This window comes from Ostrinia furnacalis, unplaced genomic scaffold (assembly GCF_004193835.3).
Source record: "Ostrinia furnacalis isolate ACB-3 unplaced genomic scaffold, ASM419383v2 OfSCF3015, whole genome shotgun sequence".
In the NCBI taxonomy this organism is placed as follows: domain Eukaryota; kingdom Metazoa; phylum Arthropoda; class Insecta; order Lepidoptera; family Crambidae; genus Ostrinia; species Ostrinia furnacalis.
The window spans coordinates 260,270-280,772 of NW_021133254.1; the positions used below are offsets into that span (position 1 = coordinate 260,270).

Consider the following 20,503-nt stretch of genomic DNA (forward strand, 5'->3'; position numbering starts at 1 on the left):
TCCTCAAATGAGAAATTCGACTAAACGCCTTTTCGTAACGAAATAATTTAGAAAATCGGGCGAAGGTATAATTTTAAATAGTTCTTGTTTTTTAATTAATAGTCGTTTTTGTAACAATTGGAAGTTTCCTTGAAATTAAAATATTCGTCGATACGTCGACGAAAGGAAAAGGAATCAAGTTTCATAAATAATGGTGTTTCAGTTTGCCAGTGTAACAATATTTTTGAGGTGTTTTTATTAAAGGTTTTGCTGTTGTATTCGAGCTAATTTAGACTTCAAGATGGCAGTGAATAGTGTTCATCTTTCGCCATAGCAAGTGATTGCTTATAAATCCATTCGATGTGGTGCTCGTTTGTTGCTGTACGGGGCACGGATGCTGACTCCAGGGAGCGGTTTATGCGATGGTGATAGCAAAGAGCAAGAAAGTTAAACCAATAATGAACAACACGATAAAGAATATGGATTACAATTGGACACCTGGACCAGATCCACCTAACAACCAAGACGTGGGTGTACCCAGGGCAGTCTTCATTCCTCATTCAAATTCGTTGCCATTTGATGAAAGGCGGGTTACTTTGGAACAGCCAGTCAAGGTAAAAATTTCCACAACTAAACATTTAAAAATTTTAGGTTATTATCTTGTTTCAGTTTCCTTAACTTTGCTCATAGTAGCTATAACTTATCATTATACTATTTCAAAACCATACAAATTTCACAAAATTAACTTAACTATTGAATACTTTTTGAAATTAGAGTTTTTTAAACCCATGTTCAAAATTAAAAAGTTACCCCCGGTTTCTGAATTGATATTTTAGCTCATTTTCAATGTATGAACTTTCGTATTTTGTTCGTACCTATGTAAAAATGAGCACAGTCAAGCTAGAAATCTCAATTCAGAAACTAGGGGTCATGTTTATTTATTCAAGTGTTATCACAAAGCATGAAAGCATATGGTAGATTTTGGACGTCTGCTACATTTATTGAAAATGTAAAAGTACTAAGATATACTTAAACCAACATATTTTTTTCAGCTATCACTGATAGCAAAAATGTAGTAGAGCCTACACTAAGGTGACAAACCAAAACAGACGATACCTAAACCTAGTACCAACTACCAATAGAAAATGTATTCTGTGTCGTTATGGACTTCTTGTTTCCTTTGCTAAGATTTAAACTTATAAATACTGCTTTTAGTATAATAATTGAACCAGAAGTTTGAAGACCATTTTATAGTGTTTATAGGTATTCATAGTGTTTTTGAGTATGCCATTACTAATGCCTGAGCAAGTGCGCTGCTCTTTTGTCAAACTAGATAACATAGATCATCTACTATTTGATGTATTTATTTATCTTCTAAATATAAGCAGTTAAGAAGGGAAATATGAGTAAAATTTTACTATCAGAAGAAGTCCATACTAAGTTAAATGTTGGTAATCTGTTGTGATTTAGTCATGTGATCAAATTGTAAATTTTTGTTGCATTAGCTAACTCACCTACTTATTTTTTTCCTTTACTGGCTATCTCTAACAAGAGGAACAGATCTTTATCATGCTATTTTTTAAGGTTTTATCTCCTGGCACTTAAGATATTTTATCATTTGATATTATTTTAAATAATAGCATTTTACTCACAAAGATTTCCACACTAAAACACATTTAAATGATAGTTCAAATCTGATAAGTAGATTATTTTCATATAGGTACCCATGGACCTATAAAAAAAGTCGGACGGATTCTCATCAACAAAATACTGTGACATTAGGATACACCAGCTTGCCTGTACGTACAGGCCGGCACGCACACATTCACACCCTGATACATCACTTCGAGTGCAAACTTCACACAGTTGACACATTTAAGCAGCGAAAAAACAACACGAATACGACATGTCTTGTGTGATGAAATTGTGTAAAAACCGTTCTGTTCGAACAAACAAAAATTAAGGAATCACATTTCACAGGCAAAATAATAATCCAATCACTTATTTCCCGACATTAAAATATTGAAATTAATTGAAATCAAACGTCATTCACTCGAAAAAATAATACGTCAAAGACCAGTGTTCTCAGTTATTTACGTGGGAAAATTACCCGAAATATGGGAAATTAATAATAATTTTAGGACTTTTTAGTTATTTATTACGCATACTATGGAAATAAAATAATTTATCATAATAATTGTGTTTTAATGGGATATATTTTCATACGCAAATTTGATCCTTCCCAAAAATGTGGAACTGCAAAATTCAAATTTTCTTACATTGATTGCAAGTCAGTGTCAGGTTGTATGTTAAAAAAAATCTATCAGAGATAATAATAATATATTGATGATGCATAAGATTATGATTTTAATGTACACAATAACACAAGATTCGTAATTTGTAACTGCGTGAATCATTTTTGATCAACATTATGTACATACCCTGACACACTGACTTGCAAACAATGTAAGAAAATTTGAACATTGAAAATTTCGCGCCTACCTCAACGCATTCACCTTTCATCCTTTTAAAATGGCACGGAATAATTCTGTCTACATTTCCAAGTAACATCTGCCGATCTATGTTTTTCTTAAAATAAATGGGTAAAATGTTTTGGCTAACATGGCATCCCTAAATTCACTCACACAATAGACAAACGCCAAAATTTTGCGTCACAGTTTTGTTGTAGCGCGAGTTCCGTCCGCCTTTTTTTATAGGTCCATGTAGGTACCTATGTGACAACAAACAGACTTCTACCCTTTTGAAGTTTCTTATGGGTCCCAGACACTATTTTGTTCTTGTTTGTTCTTTATTTGTTGTTCGTTCACTATTTTGTTTTTTATTTTGTTTTGTTCTTTATTTGTTCTTCCTCATTCGAAAAACAACGCAAGTTCAATCACCATCAACAAAAAGAAAAATAATAATTTCAACAAACTGACAGACATTTAAATAGTATTAGTACTTAATGATTTTGGGCTAATAATAAGTATTATGCCTATTTACTATTTTTAATTTGCAATTTGTTTCAAAATGTATAAATTTTATTACTTTCAATTTTGATAGATTATTATCTTTATCTTATCACTATCAGTACTATAGAAATAGATAATTCCAATGGGTTATCCAGATATAGGCAGGTATAGACACTTCAGTCAAGTCAATGACCTCTGTAGACTTGTCTCATCACTTGGCAAAGTTATGATCACAATCATACTGCAGAACAATAACTTTTATTAGGTACTATTATTTATACTTATCAGACAAATGGATATTGTTTTGCATCTTAATTTCATTCACCCCATGTAACTAAATAACTAATGAATCAAACTTTATTACATTTATACATTGCTAATAATATACAGCAGCAGTGTGCACAGGTGTAAAAATATTAAAGCCTATTTAACTATGTACTTCACTTTTAGAAGATGATAAACTTTAACAATCGGAGCCGCCAGAGCGGCCCTTTGATCTTCTGTTATCTGTATATCAATATCTTAAAGAATTTAATCAATGACAGTATGATTTATTTATTATTAACTACAAAAGAATTTCCAAGCAACAAGTGTTAAATGAGGCGGGCGTCTCGCAGCCCTGCTTAACAGTTCCAATTGCGTCGCATCCTATGCATTTATCTATAAGTCACTTTGTATGCAATCCAGCCGCGCCAGTCTGAGGCGAGGGTGTGTGGACGCATGACTCAGCCTGGCCTGACCCGAGGTGCTCGAGACGGCAATTGTGCATTGGCAATTAAATTCAATGAGATTAAATTATGCTATTTCTGACCGCGCATCTGCCGTGGGCTAGACGGAAACATTATCAGTTTCATGTTATTTGAACAGGAAATATGCGATTAAACAATACTGTATTGTCGCTGTCTGCGATTGACGAACGGCTTTATTGATTGCGATATAAGGTTATCGGTTTAAATTAAACTTCTCTCACTTTCCTAGAGATTAGCGAGAATTTCTTTCTATAGTGCAAAAACTAAGAAAGAACTACTGTTGATGTTCCGGATACGCTGGACGCGCGTATGATTCATATCTAGTTATTTTTGGTACTACCTACCTATAATTTGTATTTATTATTGGTAAACTGATAATACATTAGACTGATAAGTGCACTTCTTGCCCTAAAATAGCTCTGTTACTTTTCCATTTCCACACGGCGTATACTTACAATACGATTAATTTCAATACCGTTCTGGTATTTATGTTCCCTGCCATAAGGCTAGGCATCAGTACGGACAGTGAGTCAATAGATGCGGTGCGTGTGTTAGGGTAATTATGAATGTAACGTAAACGTGATTTGAGTCAATAACAAAGGTATTATGCAATCGAGACATCCACCTACTTCTGTGAACTGTGATGGTGTCTTCCGTTATCCAATGCAATCATCACAACTGTTTGTTTCCCCTTATGTACAATGGTCATGTTTTTATACAGCTACATAAACTCCATTCAAGAAAAGTATCTCTATTACGCGATACCTATACATAAATCTGTCGACAAAAATAGACATGTTGTTTGTAAAAGGCGTGCGAATGCTACTACTGCGTATGATAGGCCTATCCATTAAAAGGTTGCAAGGTTTTTACAACGCAAGTACAAACAGAGAATAGGCCTGCCACAGCACAGCCGGTTTCATGGTACCTAGAAAGTCTGCTTGCTTCTGGTTCATGTTTTTATAAACAATCCAGACTACATGGACATTGACTTGGTCTAACGTGGAAATATTGTGTTTATGACGACGAGAAATGATAGCGCAGTCTTTTACATTGATTAGGTTTGTGAAGTTCAAAATACCATACCTACGATATAATATTTTAAACATAATCGTCCCGTGAATAGCTGTAGCAATGTTAACTGCTTTGGCTCTGCCAATTAGTGTCAATTGGATGTTCAGCTTTCAACCATTCCAGGATCAATCCTCTCTTCGTTCGGATTGTCCATCTTGAATTTTGTTTTATGACGAATCTTTTTTTTTATGTAGCCCTGTTTGCTGTGTAACTTGCAAATGTAGTAACGTTGAACCTATTGAGATTTATCATGCCATCATTGCTATATTAGACGAAACATATCCACCAATCATAGTTATGATACAGCTTGATAGTAAGACATTTGTTGCATTGTATGGGACCATTCCCACCACTCGTTCCCACCGCTGCAACTCCTGAGTAGCCAAGATCTGCAGCTTGACCGCCAATAAAAACCCAACCAGTGAAGGTTATGTTTGTCCCGGGGGAAAGTTAAACTGTTGCTGCACTGTATTGATGTTCGGTTCATGTTATTGTTTCAGATTGGACGCAACGTGTATCGTGCGACGCCCAGCCCAACGAATACAATATTCGAGTGCAGAGTGCTCTCGCGACACCACGCTACGCTCTATTATGACAAAGGCCACTTTTACCTCGTGGTGAGTAATTAATACATACTATTTATAACGCATTAGTATAATAATATGCTCATTCCGTCTGATAAGGTTTAGGCAGTATTTGCTTTTAATGGCACACCATTCACGAAGGCAGCGAACTAAAAACTACGCTGTCATTGATCGGGAGACTCGCAGCCGCAACAAGTGTTTGAGATGGACCGTGTTGCTATTTAGTATGTATCTCATGTCCTTTGATTGAGTCTTTATTAGATTCTCATTTTGCTATTGAGATATAGGCATATAAGTCCATATGGTGCAGACAACCGATTTATCCGACTATGCCGTCAAGTTACTAATAAGGAACTTGCTATTGACTGTTGTTTTCCTTGAACAACCGGCAAAGAGAAATAGAGTCCCAATGAACAGTTTCCGTCGATGAAGTCACGGCTTACGATCCTCAGACAGATATCGCAAGGAGAATGTCAATTAGAGCAAAGTGAAATAGAATGATTCACATTCTTCAGGGCCTTAATTCACACAATATTACACAGATAGTTTCTAAGAATCAGCTCAGAAGAAAGTGGATGATATCTAACTAAAGAATATCTATGATGATACCCATGTGTTTCAACTTAAGTCCAATATCAAGACGTGACAATTTAAAATTAGATTGCGACAGACGTGCCTGTACTGCCTGTTCATAAAATCAATGCTGATGATGATTTATCAGTGATTGTGCAAACATCAAAGTTTTTTTGAAATGTACATTTGTACTTTGTTACAAATATCAAAGGAACAAATAAATTTTAATTTATTATAATAAACACAGCTTTGAGCAATCGTGAGCTGTGTTAGAATAATTGCGTTCTTTTCATGTATAATATGCGCAGCGACTTTCGGGTACCTACTCAGTTCTCACATCTCGTGATTCCACACACGTCAAGGTTGGCATGGTTAATTGTCAATTATTTAAAATATCCTTGACGGTCACTATTATTGTCTTTATGCGAACAACATATTTACTCAATCGTGTATATCACTATACAAACAAATATGAGTTGGCAAAACGGTCGTTTGTTGCTGACGAGACGGTACTATTACGACACTGAAGTCATCGAATCATCCTACATTCAGAATTATGAAAGAACCTTGGACTGGTTGTGTGGTAAGGCCCAATAACGCGCATTCGACTCTCACTACTTCCGCCCACAGGCGATTTCTATGCGCGTGCGGCTGGTGTCTCGTGCTAATTTGATTCAGTTTACAAAACTACTTCTCTAGTCTTAAGGTTGTTAGTCGACATTCGTTTTGGAGTGTCCGGTCGTTCCTAAGGTCAGCTGCATCGCTACCGGATCTCAGCTTGCTCTGCTCGTCAATACTGAATCTATTGTTTTAAGTTATCTACACTTCGTACTTGAAAGCTGCTATAGTGTGGGATTTTGATGAAGGCCATTCAGTACAACAAATTGTGACTTTCAGGTTGGCAACACCACAACAGACATCAATTACGTACCATGTCACATTACTATTCTGCAAAATAATGTTGATGTCCTTCTTTACTAAAAAGATCCTATTTTGTTTAACACGATTTTACTATATTGTTATTTTTATTTATTACTTATTTCGCATCGTAATCATCGCTGATTAATTCAAGCTATTATTTTTTATGTTTAACACGAGCGTGTGGAGTTTTATCATAACGAAATATGTTTTTAACAATCGGGCTTATTGCAACGAATGCAATGTAAACTTGTCCTTAGGTAAACACTGGATGCACGGTGCACAATTCACCACACACAAAAGAATTTATCAGGTGCACTCATACGGTGTTTTGATGCTAAGTTTCTATTCTATATTTTTAGCGGCTAACAATATAAATACTGATTTTCTGTAATTCAATTGCGGATGTTACTGTCGTCCTTCGCAGGTTAAAATAGTTGAAGCGATAACACCGTTTTGTTTAAAACAATTTTGTATTGTATCAACATTACAGATAGTTACGATTGTATAGGGAATGGTTAAAATAACTATTTTATCAAGTATAATGAGTTCTGATTATGACATTGATTTCAATATCAGCAATACTGGCAATACTGAATACTGTTGTGCAGACGAAAAACATAAATATCATAAAATTGTTAATATATGCTCAGACGATTGATGTTGTAAATTACAATAATTTCTTGTTCATCCATACTATACTTGTGACACGTTATGTAAATTTAACAAACAGGCTCCCAGGTCTCGTTCTGCCGTGTTGCAAGGATACAATACAAGACTGTATTAGAATGCAATCGGCGAAAATCGAACATACTTACCTACTATAAACTGGATCGTATAAAAACTTTAAGCACGTTGAACTCACGAGGCCATTGGAATCTGGATATCTGTCATCAAAAAGTTGTCTATGAATATTAATGATTCTCATGTCCTTCAGTGAGAAAATTGCCATTATACGAGATACCAGACGTGGGTATTGAAATACTTATTAGATTGGTTGCCGTTCCGCTGATTCACTATGAAATAAAGACTTTGAATGAATTTACATATCAGTTCACTAATAGTCAGTGTCAAATAGTTGCAAATATGTGTTGCGAACTTTTTGGCTACTTTGGGTGTCACGATCTATTTGACGCTGACTGTACCTCTAACATAAGTTTCTGCTTCTGGTTTACTATGGCGCTACTTATTGCATGTAATTCTCCATATTCAAAATGATACGTGTACAAACATAAGTTACATAATGCCGCTTTAATACATGCGACGAAGTCGGCAAGAGTCGTTTGTCACACGTCACTAGGTGTTCGGTATGCTATTGTTACGTTAAGCGCATGTTACACTATTTCACTTGAGTGTAACAGTGAACTATGCCAGTGATAGCACTAAATAATCACGTAAAGGTATATTATACATTTAACTGTGGATGATCTTGCAGAATCAACACCAGTTCCTTACTAAGAGTGGACATAATGTGGTCGGTTATTGATAGGTACATATTGTTGTTTGCAACCAATTTGAATTGATTTATATGGCACCAAGTAACAAGGTCGGTATGCAGCGACAATGCCCACAGTCATCGACCTAAGGTGTCAAATGAATTCAACCGAGCAGTAGCTAAGTCATAAGATATTGTCTGGAAATGCATTCAGTTTTTTACCGGAGTATGTTTATAGAAAGATGACGTTCGAATTAACATAGACTTTGGTTTAGTACCGATTCTCGTATACTGAAAAAAAAAAAGTAAATCGTGGCCACTGTAACCAAGATAATTTGACGTAGATGATGTCACAATCATTAATCATATTATCACATCAGTGTGTCCTAGCCCTTAGTTACGCGATGTTTGTTTGTTTTCAGGACAATCAGAGCAGCAATGGCACGTTCATCAACAACAACCGGTGCTCGATATCGAAGGAGCAGGAGCCTCACGAGGTGTTCTCTGGCGACGTGGTGCAATTCGGCATACCGGTCGTGGAGAATGCCGTGGGCAATTCGGAGAAGGTGAGTTCTATATTTTTTAGGTGCTTGTGTTTCTGCAGAACGAACAATAAATATACTTTGTTGTAGACGGCACTTAACGAATACAACTTTTTCCCTATTGAAAGACTATTATCTACGTTTTCCCCCTTTTCTATTACAGTTCCTCTTTGTTATAAGCATGTTGCTGACTGAGAATTATATTCTAAATAAGTCTGTATGTCACTTCTCAGGTGACAACATCGTAGATTATATTTTTTGTTGCAAAATAGCGTCTTTTACCACATAATATGCCATTTTGTTTCGTTTGATGTCGTCCTTACAAAAATCGGTCTCATATTAAAATAGAAGATTAGAAGAAGAATTAAACAAAATACCTATCACGTATATAAAATAGTAATTAGGACAACGGTGTATACTAAATATTCCTGTCGACTTTAGCGCTCTGTCTGATAATACGTTATAAATCATGTTTGTTTGTTAACAAGTATGAGGTCATTTGTAAATAGGCAAATGATATAAGTTTTATATTCGACGTTATTATGATATTGCGATGCAATGGACACGGCATGCAGGACATTTTGTAGGTCAATATTTTTGAGCAATTAACTTTTCTTTCAACGTTCGTTCTGGTTCGTCAAGTAAATTAGTCGTAACTGTTTACAAACGCCTGGTAAAATATGGCTTGTAGTTAAAACTTTAACAAAGACAATGCGGGTCATTAAAATGCAGGAACTATTCAAATGACTTCACCAGAATGTTTTTTTTGTATTTCACATAATGTTCATAGATACTAAGCTAACGATTTTCCGAAAAAAAGGAGCTAAGTATTTTTGTAGACTACTTTCTTAGCCTGTATGTGTAGTAGTGATAAATTGAAGTTTGTAAATGGTAATCTATTGTTGTTTTAGTTTCGCAAATAAAATTAAATTTATCATTAGTAAAAATGCTATCGTATCGAATAGCGTTATGATTTGTTTTGGGCCGAGTAGCGGTACAGTGATAAAAGCATTGTTATTTAGCCACACACGTGCAATATTGCATCAAAGCGCCGAATCGCAGCGTGACGTGAGTCGCATTGTGCCGCGAAAATGTTAGAGCCGGGACATTGTCTACAAACGTCAACGTTTATAGAAACGCTAATCATTTCATGGGAATTGAAAGCAAAGCTGCAGAATTTGATTGTTTGATTGAACGTGCAAATCACGTAAACTACTGGTTCCTTTTCGAAAAAATATTAATTTTTGTGTTGGATAGCCCATTTATCGAGGAAGGCATGACCAATAGGAGCATAGCATCAATGAACAATGTTGAGAAAACGGGAAAAATGTTCAATCGCGCGAATTTTAGCGAAGACCCTTAACCTAACTACAACGCTAACAAGGGAAACGTAACGTGTAGAAACGTCTGTATTTCGCCGAAGCCCTATTTGGCGCCGGAATAATTTCGTGCCAAATTATGTGGCACGTTAACGTTACATTCCTTGTATGGAAAAGAATAGTAGACTCGTTTTCGGTACATTTTCCTTATTTTGTATTCCATTTAATTAGCAAACTGTACATTATCTAGTTATTAGTAACTACTGTAAAATATTCTTCGTTTGTTGTTATTTTAGATTATTTTTATCGTCATAAAAATCGAAGATACGTAGTACGACTTTTAAACGGTAATTAATAGATGCATTATCTTATCAAAACATGACTTCTCTCCAAAAGTATTTAATATCCGATTGTACGAGTGGTGTAGCTAAACAATTTGATACTGAAAAAAATAATTTAAAATATTGCAGAATACGTTCCCGCCTGTGGTTGCCCTCTTGAAGTTATACCACCCCGATGGCAAAGAAGCGAAGCTCTCTTTCAATCCTACGATGACGACGCCCCTACACCTCAAAGAACTATACCAGCTTAACAACTTCGTCCAGGTATGTAATTCTTTCTCAGTTAAATTTAAAACACAACAATTAATGATTAAATAATTATCCAGTGAGCCAGACCGTGGGAATCTGTGTGTTTTATTATGTAAACTGTGTGGGTGGTGAAGTGATAATGAAAGGCATTATTATTGTGACTCATGGCTATGTGGTTTCCACAATCGTTATTGTTTTAGTGGAATTTTTTACCTTAGTCCCATGTTGAAATATTATTGAAAATGCTCATTTACTCGAACCTGAAGACTGTATTGAACGTTTTCCATAATTGTTTTCAGGAAGCGATACAACGTGAGGCGTCTTTAGAAAACCGACTGCGCACGCTTCGCGAGTGCGTTGAGCGAACGCGCGCCGAAGCGCAAGCGTCCTGGGAACTGTTCGTGGGCGAGCAGCGTCTGCTCATGCGCGTGCACACGCTCGAGACCATGCTGTCCGTGGGCAAGCAGCCCGACGCGCACCACGTGGCGCAGCTGCTCAGCGACAAGAGGAACTACCAGGTGACCGACACTAGCGAGCGCAGGCGGCCTGGGAACTGTTCGTGGGCGAGCAGCGTCTGCTCGTGCGCGTGCACACGCTCGAGACCATGCTGTCCGTGGGCAAGCAGCCCGACGCGCACCACGTGGCGCAGCTGCTCAGCGACAAGAGGAACTACCAGGTGACCGACACTAGCGAGCGCAGGCGGCCTGGGAACTGTTCATGGGCGAGCAGCGTCTGCTCGTGCGCGTGCACACGCTCGAGACCATGCTGTCCGTGGGCAAGCAGCCCGACGCGCACCACGTGGCGCAGCTGCTCAGCGACAAGAGGAACTACCAGGTGACCGACACTAGCGAGCGTGGTGACCGACACTCAGGACCGGGCCGTGAGTTTAGGGGGCCTTGTGCTAATACTACTTAGGGGCCCCTGTGCTAATACTACTTAGGGGCCCCACCTACTATACTCTTTCGCATAAACGTCTATTTTTTACTTGTATTTGACTTACCTGGGGGCCGTTAGCCCAGGGCCCTCTTGAATCCACGGGATTTAAGGGGGCCCTGGGCTGAAGCCCAAAAAGCCATAATTATGGTAGATCTGGCCCTGCCGACATTAGCGAGCGTGGAGCGAACGCGCGCCGAGCACAGGCGGCCTGGGAGTTACTCGTGGCCGAGCAGCGTCTGCGTGCACACGCTCGTGTTGCCTTAGTTTGAATGTTTCCCACATCTGTTGCCCACTTGTATCTCTAAAGACGATTTGATAAGTTTGGAGTCATCTTATTAAACAATGTGTTTATTTGCATCCAGGAAGTGGCGCAAGAGAGCCTGCGAGCGGCGCACGAGCAGCGGCTGGCGCTGGAGGAGACGCTGGAGCGCCGCAGCCGCGAGGCCGCCGCGCTGCACCAGCACAACTGCGCGCTGCGCCTCGCCGCCAACAACGCGCTCGCCGAGCTACAGGTAACTGCACCTCAAGCGGCGCCAGAGAGCCTGCGAGCGGCGCACGAGCAGCGGCTGGCGCTGGAGGAGACGCTGGAGCGCCGCAGCCGCGAGGCCGCCGCGCTGCACCAGCACAACTGCGCGCTGCGCCTCGCCGCCAACAACGCGCTCGCCGAGCTACAGGTAACTGCACCTTATGTCAAAGTGATATATGCGATTTTGCAACAAAAATTTCCAACTTTACTTTGCTGTACATTAGTACCGAACCATAGTAGCAGCAGGGCTACTCTCATCAACGTTTGCGAAGTTTCAAATGTTTTCGTGGTTCACGTGCAAAGTGAAGTGCTAGCATGAGGTGCAGCTGAAGAGTGACCCTGCGTGGCACATACTGACTTTGTTTAGTCAACGTGTGGTTCCTTCCGGGGCGCATACAGCTATACACAGATCTCGAGAGGTGTCTAAACAACCTGACAAAAAAGATTTTTATGTGAATTTTAGCTTTTCTTACTAAGGCCTGATTTTTCAATAGCCGGATTACCTTTACCTGAAGAATAAGTTTGGCATATTGACAGTTTCAGTGTGGGAAATATGTCAAAATGACAAGTTTATTCTTCAGTTTAAATATATGTATCTGACGATTGAAAAATCAGCTATAAGATGAATAATGTGTTTATGTCACCCGTATTTTACTGATTTTTTTTTATTTATTGCCCCTAATCTGATGTAATGTATAATAATCTAACACATATTTCATTTTGTGTCCCGCAGAAGCTGGCAGCGCGGTGCGAGCGCAAGATGTGCGCGGCGCGGCTGGCCATCAGCGCTGCGGAGGAGCGCGAGCTGGCCGTGCGCAGCCACCTGCCGTTGGCAGTGAGTACTGACAAATTGAACTTTATTTCATAGGCTTAAGGCGCAAAGTCCATTGAGGCGGTGAGTGGCCTAGTAGAGGAGCTGGAGGCAAATGTTTGCGCCACTAAGCTACCGTATATCATACAGTATTGTAACTTCATATAAACACACGAAACGCGAGCTTTCCTTCGAATTTCAAATCTCGGGATGCACTCGAGATGCAAAAGTCGGGGGTGTCACGAATGTGCCGCAGTAACGAACGGACGTCGGTGAACTAGTGTTGAAAATGACTAAAGACAATTTGACTGACCGTCATTTAATAATAATAATAATAATAAAAACGGCCTCTACGTGTTGGATCTGTATCCCCACGCAAGCCTTATAAAGGACCGGGCCACTTTTGACCCGTGAGCTCCAAAGCGTACAAACATAATAATAATAATAATAAAATCTTTATTTAAGCAAGACAGATTTACAAAAAACGGAATGACAGTCTTAAGCTAATTACATGCTACAATAATTTACGGTCAAATTGGTCAAAAACTAGTCATTAACTGTCAAAAATTGACATTTTTAGTCAGTTTTATTTGAAATGAAAATTATATTGTATAAAACCAGCTTTTGCCCGCAACTTCGCCAACCTGAAATTAAAGTAACTGAAACTGACTGAAATCTACTAATCACAAAACAACACGCATTTTTATCATATTCCATTCACAAAGTATTTTGTTTGTCAAATAAAAAAAATACAGTCACAAAACATTCACAAAAATAGATAGAAATTCTAAGTAGGCAGATTTAATTACTGTAGGTGGGCAGCCCTATCGCATGTTGTCATTCTGTGAGTACCGCGCGGCTATTGACATTTATTTCAAAAATATGGCCGAGTTGGAATACTGTATGTATAGATAGTATTACTTACCGTGACTAAGCCAATGTAGTTATTCGAATTCAACGTTATTTCATGGGCTTAGGACGCAGACCCTAATTGGTCCTGAAGGGGAGGCGATTGTTTGCGCCACTCCACCACCGCGAACAGTTTCTATGCGGTTCATCATAATGACCGCTTAGTGGGTTCTCTGTGCTAACATAGTGAACGCCTTGACCAAAGCACAATCGTCTAGCAACTAGTCTAAGCGCATTAGGCGACCAAGGTTCTTAATCGATATATTCTTGTTACAGTATTCAGTACAAAATGGCGAAGCCAAAATGCTGGTTCTCAGCACCGACAGTAACAAACTGCAAGAGGCGAAGCGCGGCGGCTCTCTTGAAGACGCCGTGCGCGCGCTGCCTGACTACATCAAGCTGCTGCTGCCGCAACAGCTTCTCAACAAGGTGAGTCCTCACATGCTTCTGTTAAGCCGGGTCTCCAGCGCGTGTTATGCCCTAAACAATCAACAAAAACATATCAACATTCAACAAAATTGCCTACAAAAAATGTTGACATGTTTTTGTTGATTGTGTAGGGCAAAACACTGGGTTAACTGGGTGATCTACAACTTACATACTTCTTGAAATCTTAAATGACACAGCATAGTTTAGTACACAATCATGTAGTATTTTTTGTCTTGCCACGATCGACTGGACCAATAGTCGCGATCGACCGGTTGGCCACCCCTGCTATAGAAGAAATAGTCCGCCCGACACATGTCCTTTCTTCTACGTCCCGCTTCGCCTCGGTGGAAAACGGGCCTAAACTGCCACTTGCCATTGCCGGTAACAATTTATCGGGCCTTAATTTAATGATATTACACGATAGTTCGTTAATTAAAACGAAGACCTCATGAAGGTAGCAGGAAAGCGCAGGCCACTACCAACTGGTCATTATAGGAAATCATTGGGAGAGACCTATGTTCAGCAGTAGAAAAATCTGAAAAGATGACGATGATGAGTTCGTTAATGTAATGTTTGAACAGAATTATAATTATTTACTTACAACATCCAGAAAATTTATGTCGCATAGATATTATCTGAAGGGAACATTCCATTGCTTAAGCTGTCGGAAACGACTGGATCATTGCACTTGCATATTTTCTCACAGTATTACGCGCTTAATGGAGCGTGAAATTCAGCATGCGATTATGTTGCTCTTGATTAATATGTACTGGCAGTTGATGGGCTAGACATGTTCTTGTGTAGCATAAATTAACCTAAGAACTCTATGCTATATACCTCATTTTACTCCAAAATATGTATAATTAATTGTACACAAAATATAGGGCTCTAAATCAACCAAGACTGAATTGTCATGGGAATAGCAGAATCATTAATAAGTAAGCAAAATTTTGTATAAAAATAATCTGGTAGTTATTTAAAAACAATGTGGCAATAAGTTAAACAATAAGGCATGTAGTAACAATTCCTGTATATTCAACGATACATGTGCCTCCATATTTTGTGCACTCGTCATGAAAATATAGCTTGTCTAAATCTAAATGCTCGTGAATTGGGCACTGTAATTACCTATATTTCATAAGCAAAATGTCTAGAAATCTGGCCTTAATTATGACAAGACTCGCTCATTGTAGTTTTATTAATTTGTTGTCTTATGCCAACATTTTGTATCATAACCTTTATAATTTAAAAGTTATAAATAACAGTTATTGGATTAATAAATAAAAAGGAAACTCAATTTATTTCTCAAAGCTTGCCGTCGCAAAGTATTTTTATTCATAATTTAATTCTGAAGAGTTTAACGTACAAGTTTATGTGTATTTTTTCCTTGTGATATTAATTTACATCTCTCCTTTCTAGGTTGGCATAAAAGTGCTATCTGCTGAGGGCAAGTCGGCAAAAGAGTTCGATTTGATACTGAAAAAGAACAACATTTACAACTCCGAAGCCAGGGGTGAGTGACCTCGTTTTTTACGCGCTATTAATATTCGTAAAAGGCAAAGTTGCCTGTGCTTTGGATTGTGAACTCTAACGTTTGGACTTTAGATAGAATTTTAAAGTGATGTAGATGTTTTGTATGCAGAAAAGCAACAGGCGGAAGAAGGCGGCGTCGGAGGCAGCGGCGAGGAAAAGTCTGGGGAGCCCGACTCTTGCACGGACGATGAGAAACAATCGCGTTTGAATCATGGTAATTTTGTTAATTCTTTCAAATGATTTTGCGAAAACTTTGCAGTTATTTGAGTTTAGTAGAAGTAAGAATAAGGGTGCGGCAAAACGACCATTATTATTGTTTTTAGTCTGAACACTTTGTCTTCAGTCAACTTAAACTACACAATCAACTACTCAAATTAAATTACTCTTGTTCGGCTTCACTCTTACTTAGTAGTTCTTAATCAATATTTGTATTAAGTAGATGTCATACCGACTGATCAATCTCTGTTTTGAACCATAGCATAGTATGTATAGTATTTCCTGCAATTATAATATCGAATATTAAAGTTAAAAGTAATATCAGAAAGTTTCTCTGACGCTGCCTTCTCGGATCAAATAAATAAAACGTATCCGTCAGGCTGCTTTAAAGTTGGATTAAGTTACCTATCCCATGTGCTTGATTCCCCAACCCGTCAGCGTGGGAAGTGAAGGCCAAATCCTCCATTTGCCTCTGTACAATAGAAAGGGGTCTTTTCCTACGGACTAAATGACCTGTAGGCCTCGGATTCGCGTCGCGAAAAGCGGTTATCACGCGATTTTATCGGTTTTCCCCATACATTTTGACGTCGATAAGAGTATATCATGGAGCGCATCCTAGCCCGACTGATGATGATATTCCGTTACAGAGCCAGGACACGAAGACAGCCCCAGCCCGCTGGACGGGGAGCTTCGCCCCGACAACAACGCCAACTCTACCTACAGCGAATCCGACAACAGGGAGGAATCGCCGGTGAGTTAATATAATAATCCATTCGATTGAGCTATAGTTCTTGCAACCAACGAAGGCTAGTGAACTTTACTTGTGTGTGTACGTGTACAATGTACATACACATAACGACAGTGCAATGTCTATCAAAACTTATGAAAAACGAAAAGTAGCGAGCCACGTGTAAAGCTCACTCGCCTTCATGAATTGCAACAACTATATTATGTTTATCTGTTACTTCCATAGCTCCAGTGATTTTCTTTGAACTAGTGTAGATGGCGTTGTTATTTACATCATTGCAGTGGTGCGTCATATTTTTTGATTTGTGTCAGACTAGAATTTATTGCCTACCCTAAGCAGTGGTTTTATTTTTTGTTAGTTGTCTAAGTTTCACCACTATTATGTCTCTTATTCTACGTGAAATATTGCTTTTCTAATGTATTATGAATCGTATGGATATAGGCCTCTACTTTTGGGATATCTGGCAGGAAGTTTATGCAATATCTTTTACATAGGCAAAGATAAATAAAAAACAGTATCTATTAAAAATATTTTTTATTTCCACAGAGTAAAGCTGGTGTCGAATACGCGAACATCCTCCGCGTGATGGCCGGTCTCAACGAAGAGATCAAGGTCCTTCGCGAGCGTCTCAACGTCACCAGCTCCGAGAACGAACAGCTGCGGACCGTCCGCGACGAGTTACTGGCGGCCCAGGGCGACGCGCGCGACGAGCCGCCCGCCGTGGAGCCCGAGGACGCCGCCGCCTACAGGGCGCGCATCGCCGACCTGCAGGTACCTAGCCTCAACCACCAGCTCCGAGAACGAACAGCTGCGGAACGTCCGCACGACGAGCCCCGAGGACGCCGCCGCCTACAGCCTGGCCCTTAAGCCTGGTTCACACAGCGATAATCGCACCGTTACTGGTTACCGCCTCAAGCCCGGTTTCCACCAAGGTTTTGTTATGTTTTGTTACGTGAAAATTTGGCCACCGATGTCAATCTGATTGAATGAAATTGACTCATTGTCATTGATCTCATTGGTTATTAAAAAAAAAAGTCCACTTCGCTCGGCCTTGGTGGAAACCATGCCTTGATTGTCTCGCCAATGAGAACCATCCAAAACCCCAAAACATAACATCGCGGCTATTGCATGTGTACAGAGCTTCAGAAAAAAATATTTTCATTCGTTTTTATCTCTATCATTACCGCAGCTCGCAGTTCAAAATGTGGGAGGCAATATTATGTCCACGGCTTGCCTAAAGGGTAATTAGCCTTGAGCGTCACCAGGGAGGGCGAGTGGCAGTAGACTGTTCGCGACGAACTGCTTGCGGCCAGGCCCGCACTGCGAGCGTAATCCACTGCGGGCATTTCTTTTATCACTTCTCAGATCTGAAAAGCAAAAGTAAAATTTTGAGATTTATTGATCAGAAGGAAGCACGGACAGCACAATTAAATCGAGAATGCAGTTGTATTTTTCAACTATAAGTGATTAAGTGACTGATGAATCATAAACAAGCAATAAGAATTATGGATCTGTAATTTTTGTCAATAAATAAGTAGAAAGTGAGAGCTGGAATTTCATAAAAATCGTTTGTATTCTGCAATACATTTTTTATTTCAATACTCAACATTTAATTGCATCCATTTTATGTACTTAAAATTAGAACATTTTGGGCCCTGTAGGGCACGGAAATTAAGAGAGAATAAGAGTTGTGCTCTTATATGTAATATTTTTAGTATTTTTTTTATTTTCCATGCAAACAAACTGCAATAGTTGAATTAAATTTGGTGTAGGAATTAGGCGAGAAAAAGTGATAGAAAGTCAAGTTCAAAAGTGTTGTCAGTCACAAAAACGTCATATACGCCTATTTTAAAATATTTTTCGTTCGCAGGCCCAGCTCACGCGGTCGACGGTGGCGGAGGAGGCGAACCTGGCGGAGATCCAGCGGCTCGCGTCCAACGCCGCCGAGCTGCAGGCCGAGCTCGCCTTCCGCCCCACGCGCGCCGACGCCGACCAGCTCGCCGCCGAGCTCGCCGAGCTGCGCGCCGAGCTGCTCGCGCGCCCCGCGCCCGCCCCCGCGCCCACCGCCGACAAGGCCGTCGACACCGCCGACGAGCCGCCCGCCGAGAACATCGACGCGCGCCAGATCTCCGCCGAGATCGACGAGATGTTCCGCCTCGACTACGACGACGAGGACGAGGAGACCGACTCGGCCGTCACCGAGATCACTAAGGACGAGCGCTCGCTCGACGCCGACGCCGACACCGCCGCCGGCGAGTTCGTGCGGCTCGACGACGAGCGCCGCCTGCAGGTCACGCTGCGCAACGGCTCGCTGCACGCGCTCGAGGAGGAGCTGGTGCGCGCCAAGGAGCGCTGGGCCGAGGTGGCCGAGGAGCGCGCGCGCCTCGCCGCGCAGCTGGCGCAGCTGCAGGACAAGCCCGTGGCGCGCCTCAGCCTCGCGCACGTGCTGGCGCTGCTGGTGCCGCTGCTGGCCGCGTGCCTGTACTACGCGCTGCTGCCGCTGCTGTCCTGATTGACGGCCACGTGGGACCCGCCCGGGTACGCGTAGCCCGCGCCCGCGCCCGCGCCGTGCGGACTCCCCTCGACTCTTTGCTCACTCTCCCCCTCGAACCTCCTTCGTGACGAGCGAACACGAACTCTCCGGACCGACTCGCGCCGCCTCCAGTACCTGTTCGAATATTACGCGCCGTCGTCGGCCGAGGGCTTCGGTGTATTTATGGATTAGAGTAATTTTAGTAATACGTTATAGATGTCGGTTTAATTCACGCCTTCGGCCCGGTGAATGCGTTTATAATGGCGGCGCGGGCGGGCGCGGCTCGGGAGTGCCATCGCCAGCGTCGCGCCGCGGGTGTCGGTGCGCGTTGTTATCGCATGTATATACCCTAGTGTTGTTTCTGTAAAAAGTGTCGGTATCGTATTTGATAGATATAAATTGATTGTTGATATCTGCCATAATAAATAAATGTAAATTTTATATTAAGGCCTAACGACTGTCCTAAGTTATAAAATTATTGTTGTTCGAGGTTTATCGAAATTTTCAGCCGAGCGGCGCCGGGACTACGGAGCGTCCCGTTCCCTTGTTGACTGTTTTACAATATTGTAGTGTGTTACCGCCGAGTGGCGCTACATATCATTGCGTAGGTTATCGACCGTGGGCATTTACTCGTCGACCACTTGGCAGTTGCTCTTCGAATCGTTTGCATTTTTCTAGTCTTTAGAATCGAGGTAGACTTGGTTGCATGACTTTTTGTGCTCCTGTGTTTTTTACACTGTCTTTTAGATCTTATTTACAAATAAAAATGATCAGTTAACGACGGTCAGGTTTCTTGCGCATTTAACGTGCATCTCTGACATTTCATACGTTTGTCGATCGCGTTGTCTTTGGGTTGTAACTTGTAGTGGCGGACTCACGGGGCCGTCAAGCCGTGGCTGCGCTGGCTCGCTTAGCTCTGTGATGTGAAGGCCAATAGATAATTTTGTAACAAACTTGTATAACTAACAATTTATTATAATATCTCTAGAATTATATAACTTTACCACGTTGAAGTCCACAGTCTTTAAATATTTATTATTTTATTGTTGCACTGATTTTGTTATGTTCAATGTTTTATTTTGTGTTTAAACCTTACTGTAAATAGATTGTATCTTATACTCTTTAAT

The 20,503-nt window shown here is 40.4% G+C and overlaps 1 protein-coding gene and 1 long non-coding RNA gene across 2 annotated transcripts in view; one reads left to right on the forward strand and one right to left on the reverse strand.

The window, feature by feature from the left end:
- On the forward strand, positions 1-20,335 carry Slmap (Sarcolemma associated protein). Its single transcript, XM_028310398.1, has 13 exons — positions 1-593; positions 5,275-5,391; positions 8,707-8,850; positions 10,616-10,750; positions 11,035-11,253; positions 12,034-12,183; positions 12,931-13,032; positions 14,194-14,346; positions 15,766-15,859; positions 15,989-16,093; positions 16,743-16,846; positions 17,390-17,614; positions 18,714-20,335. The coding sequence occupies exons 1-13, from the start codon at positions 402-404 to the stop codon at positions 19,353-19,355; spliced, it is 2,382 nt and encodes a 793-aa protein (XP_028166199.1). The 5' UTR covers positions 1-401; the 3' UTR covers positions 19,356-20,335.
- Positions 17,623-20,503, reverse strand: part of LOC114356991 (uncharacterized) — a 24,965-nt gene continuing 22,084 nt past the window's right edge. The window contains exon 3 of the long non-coding RNA XR_003656268.1: positions 17,623-18,210. This is a non-coding gene — a long non-coding RNA (uncharacterized LOC114356991). The remainder of the gene's footprint in view (positions 18,211-20,503) is intronic.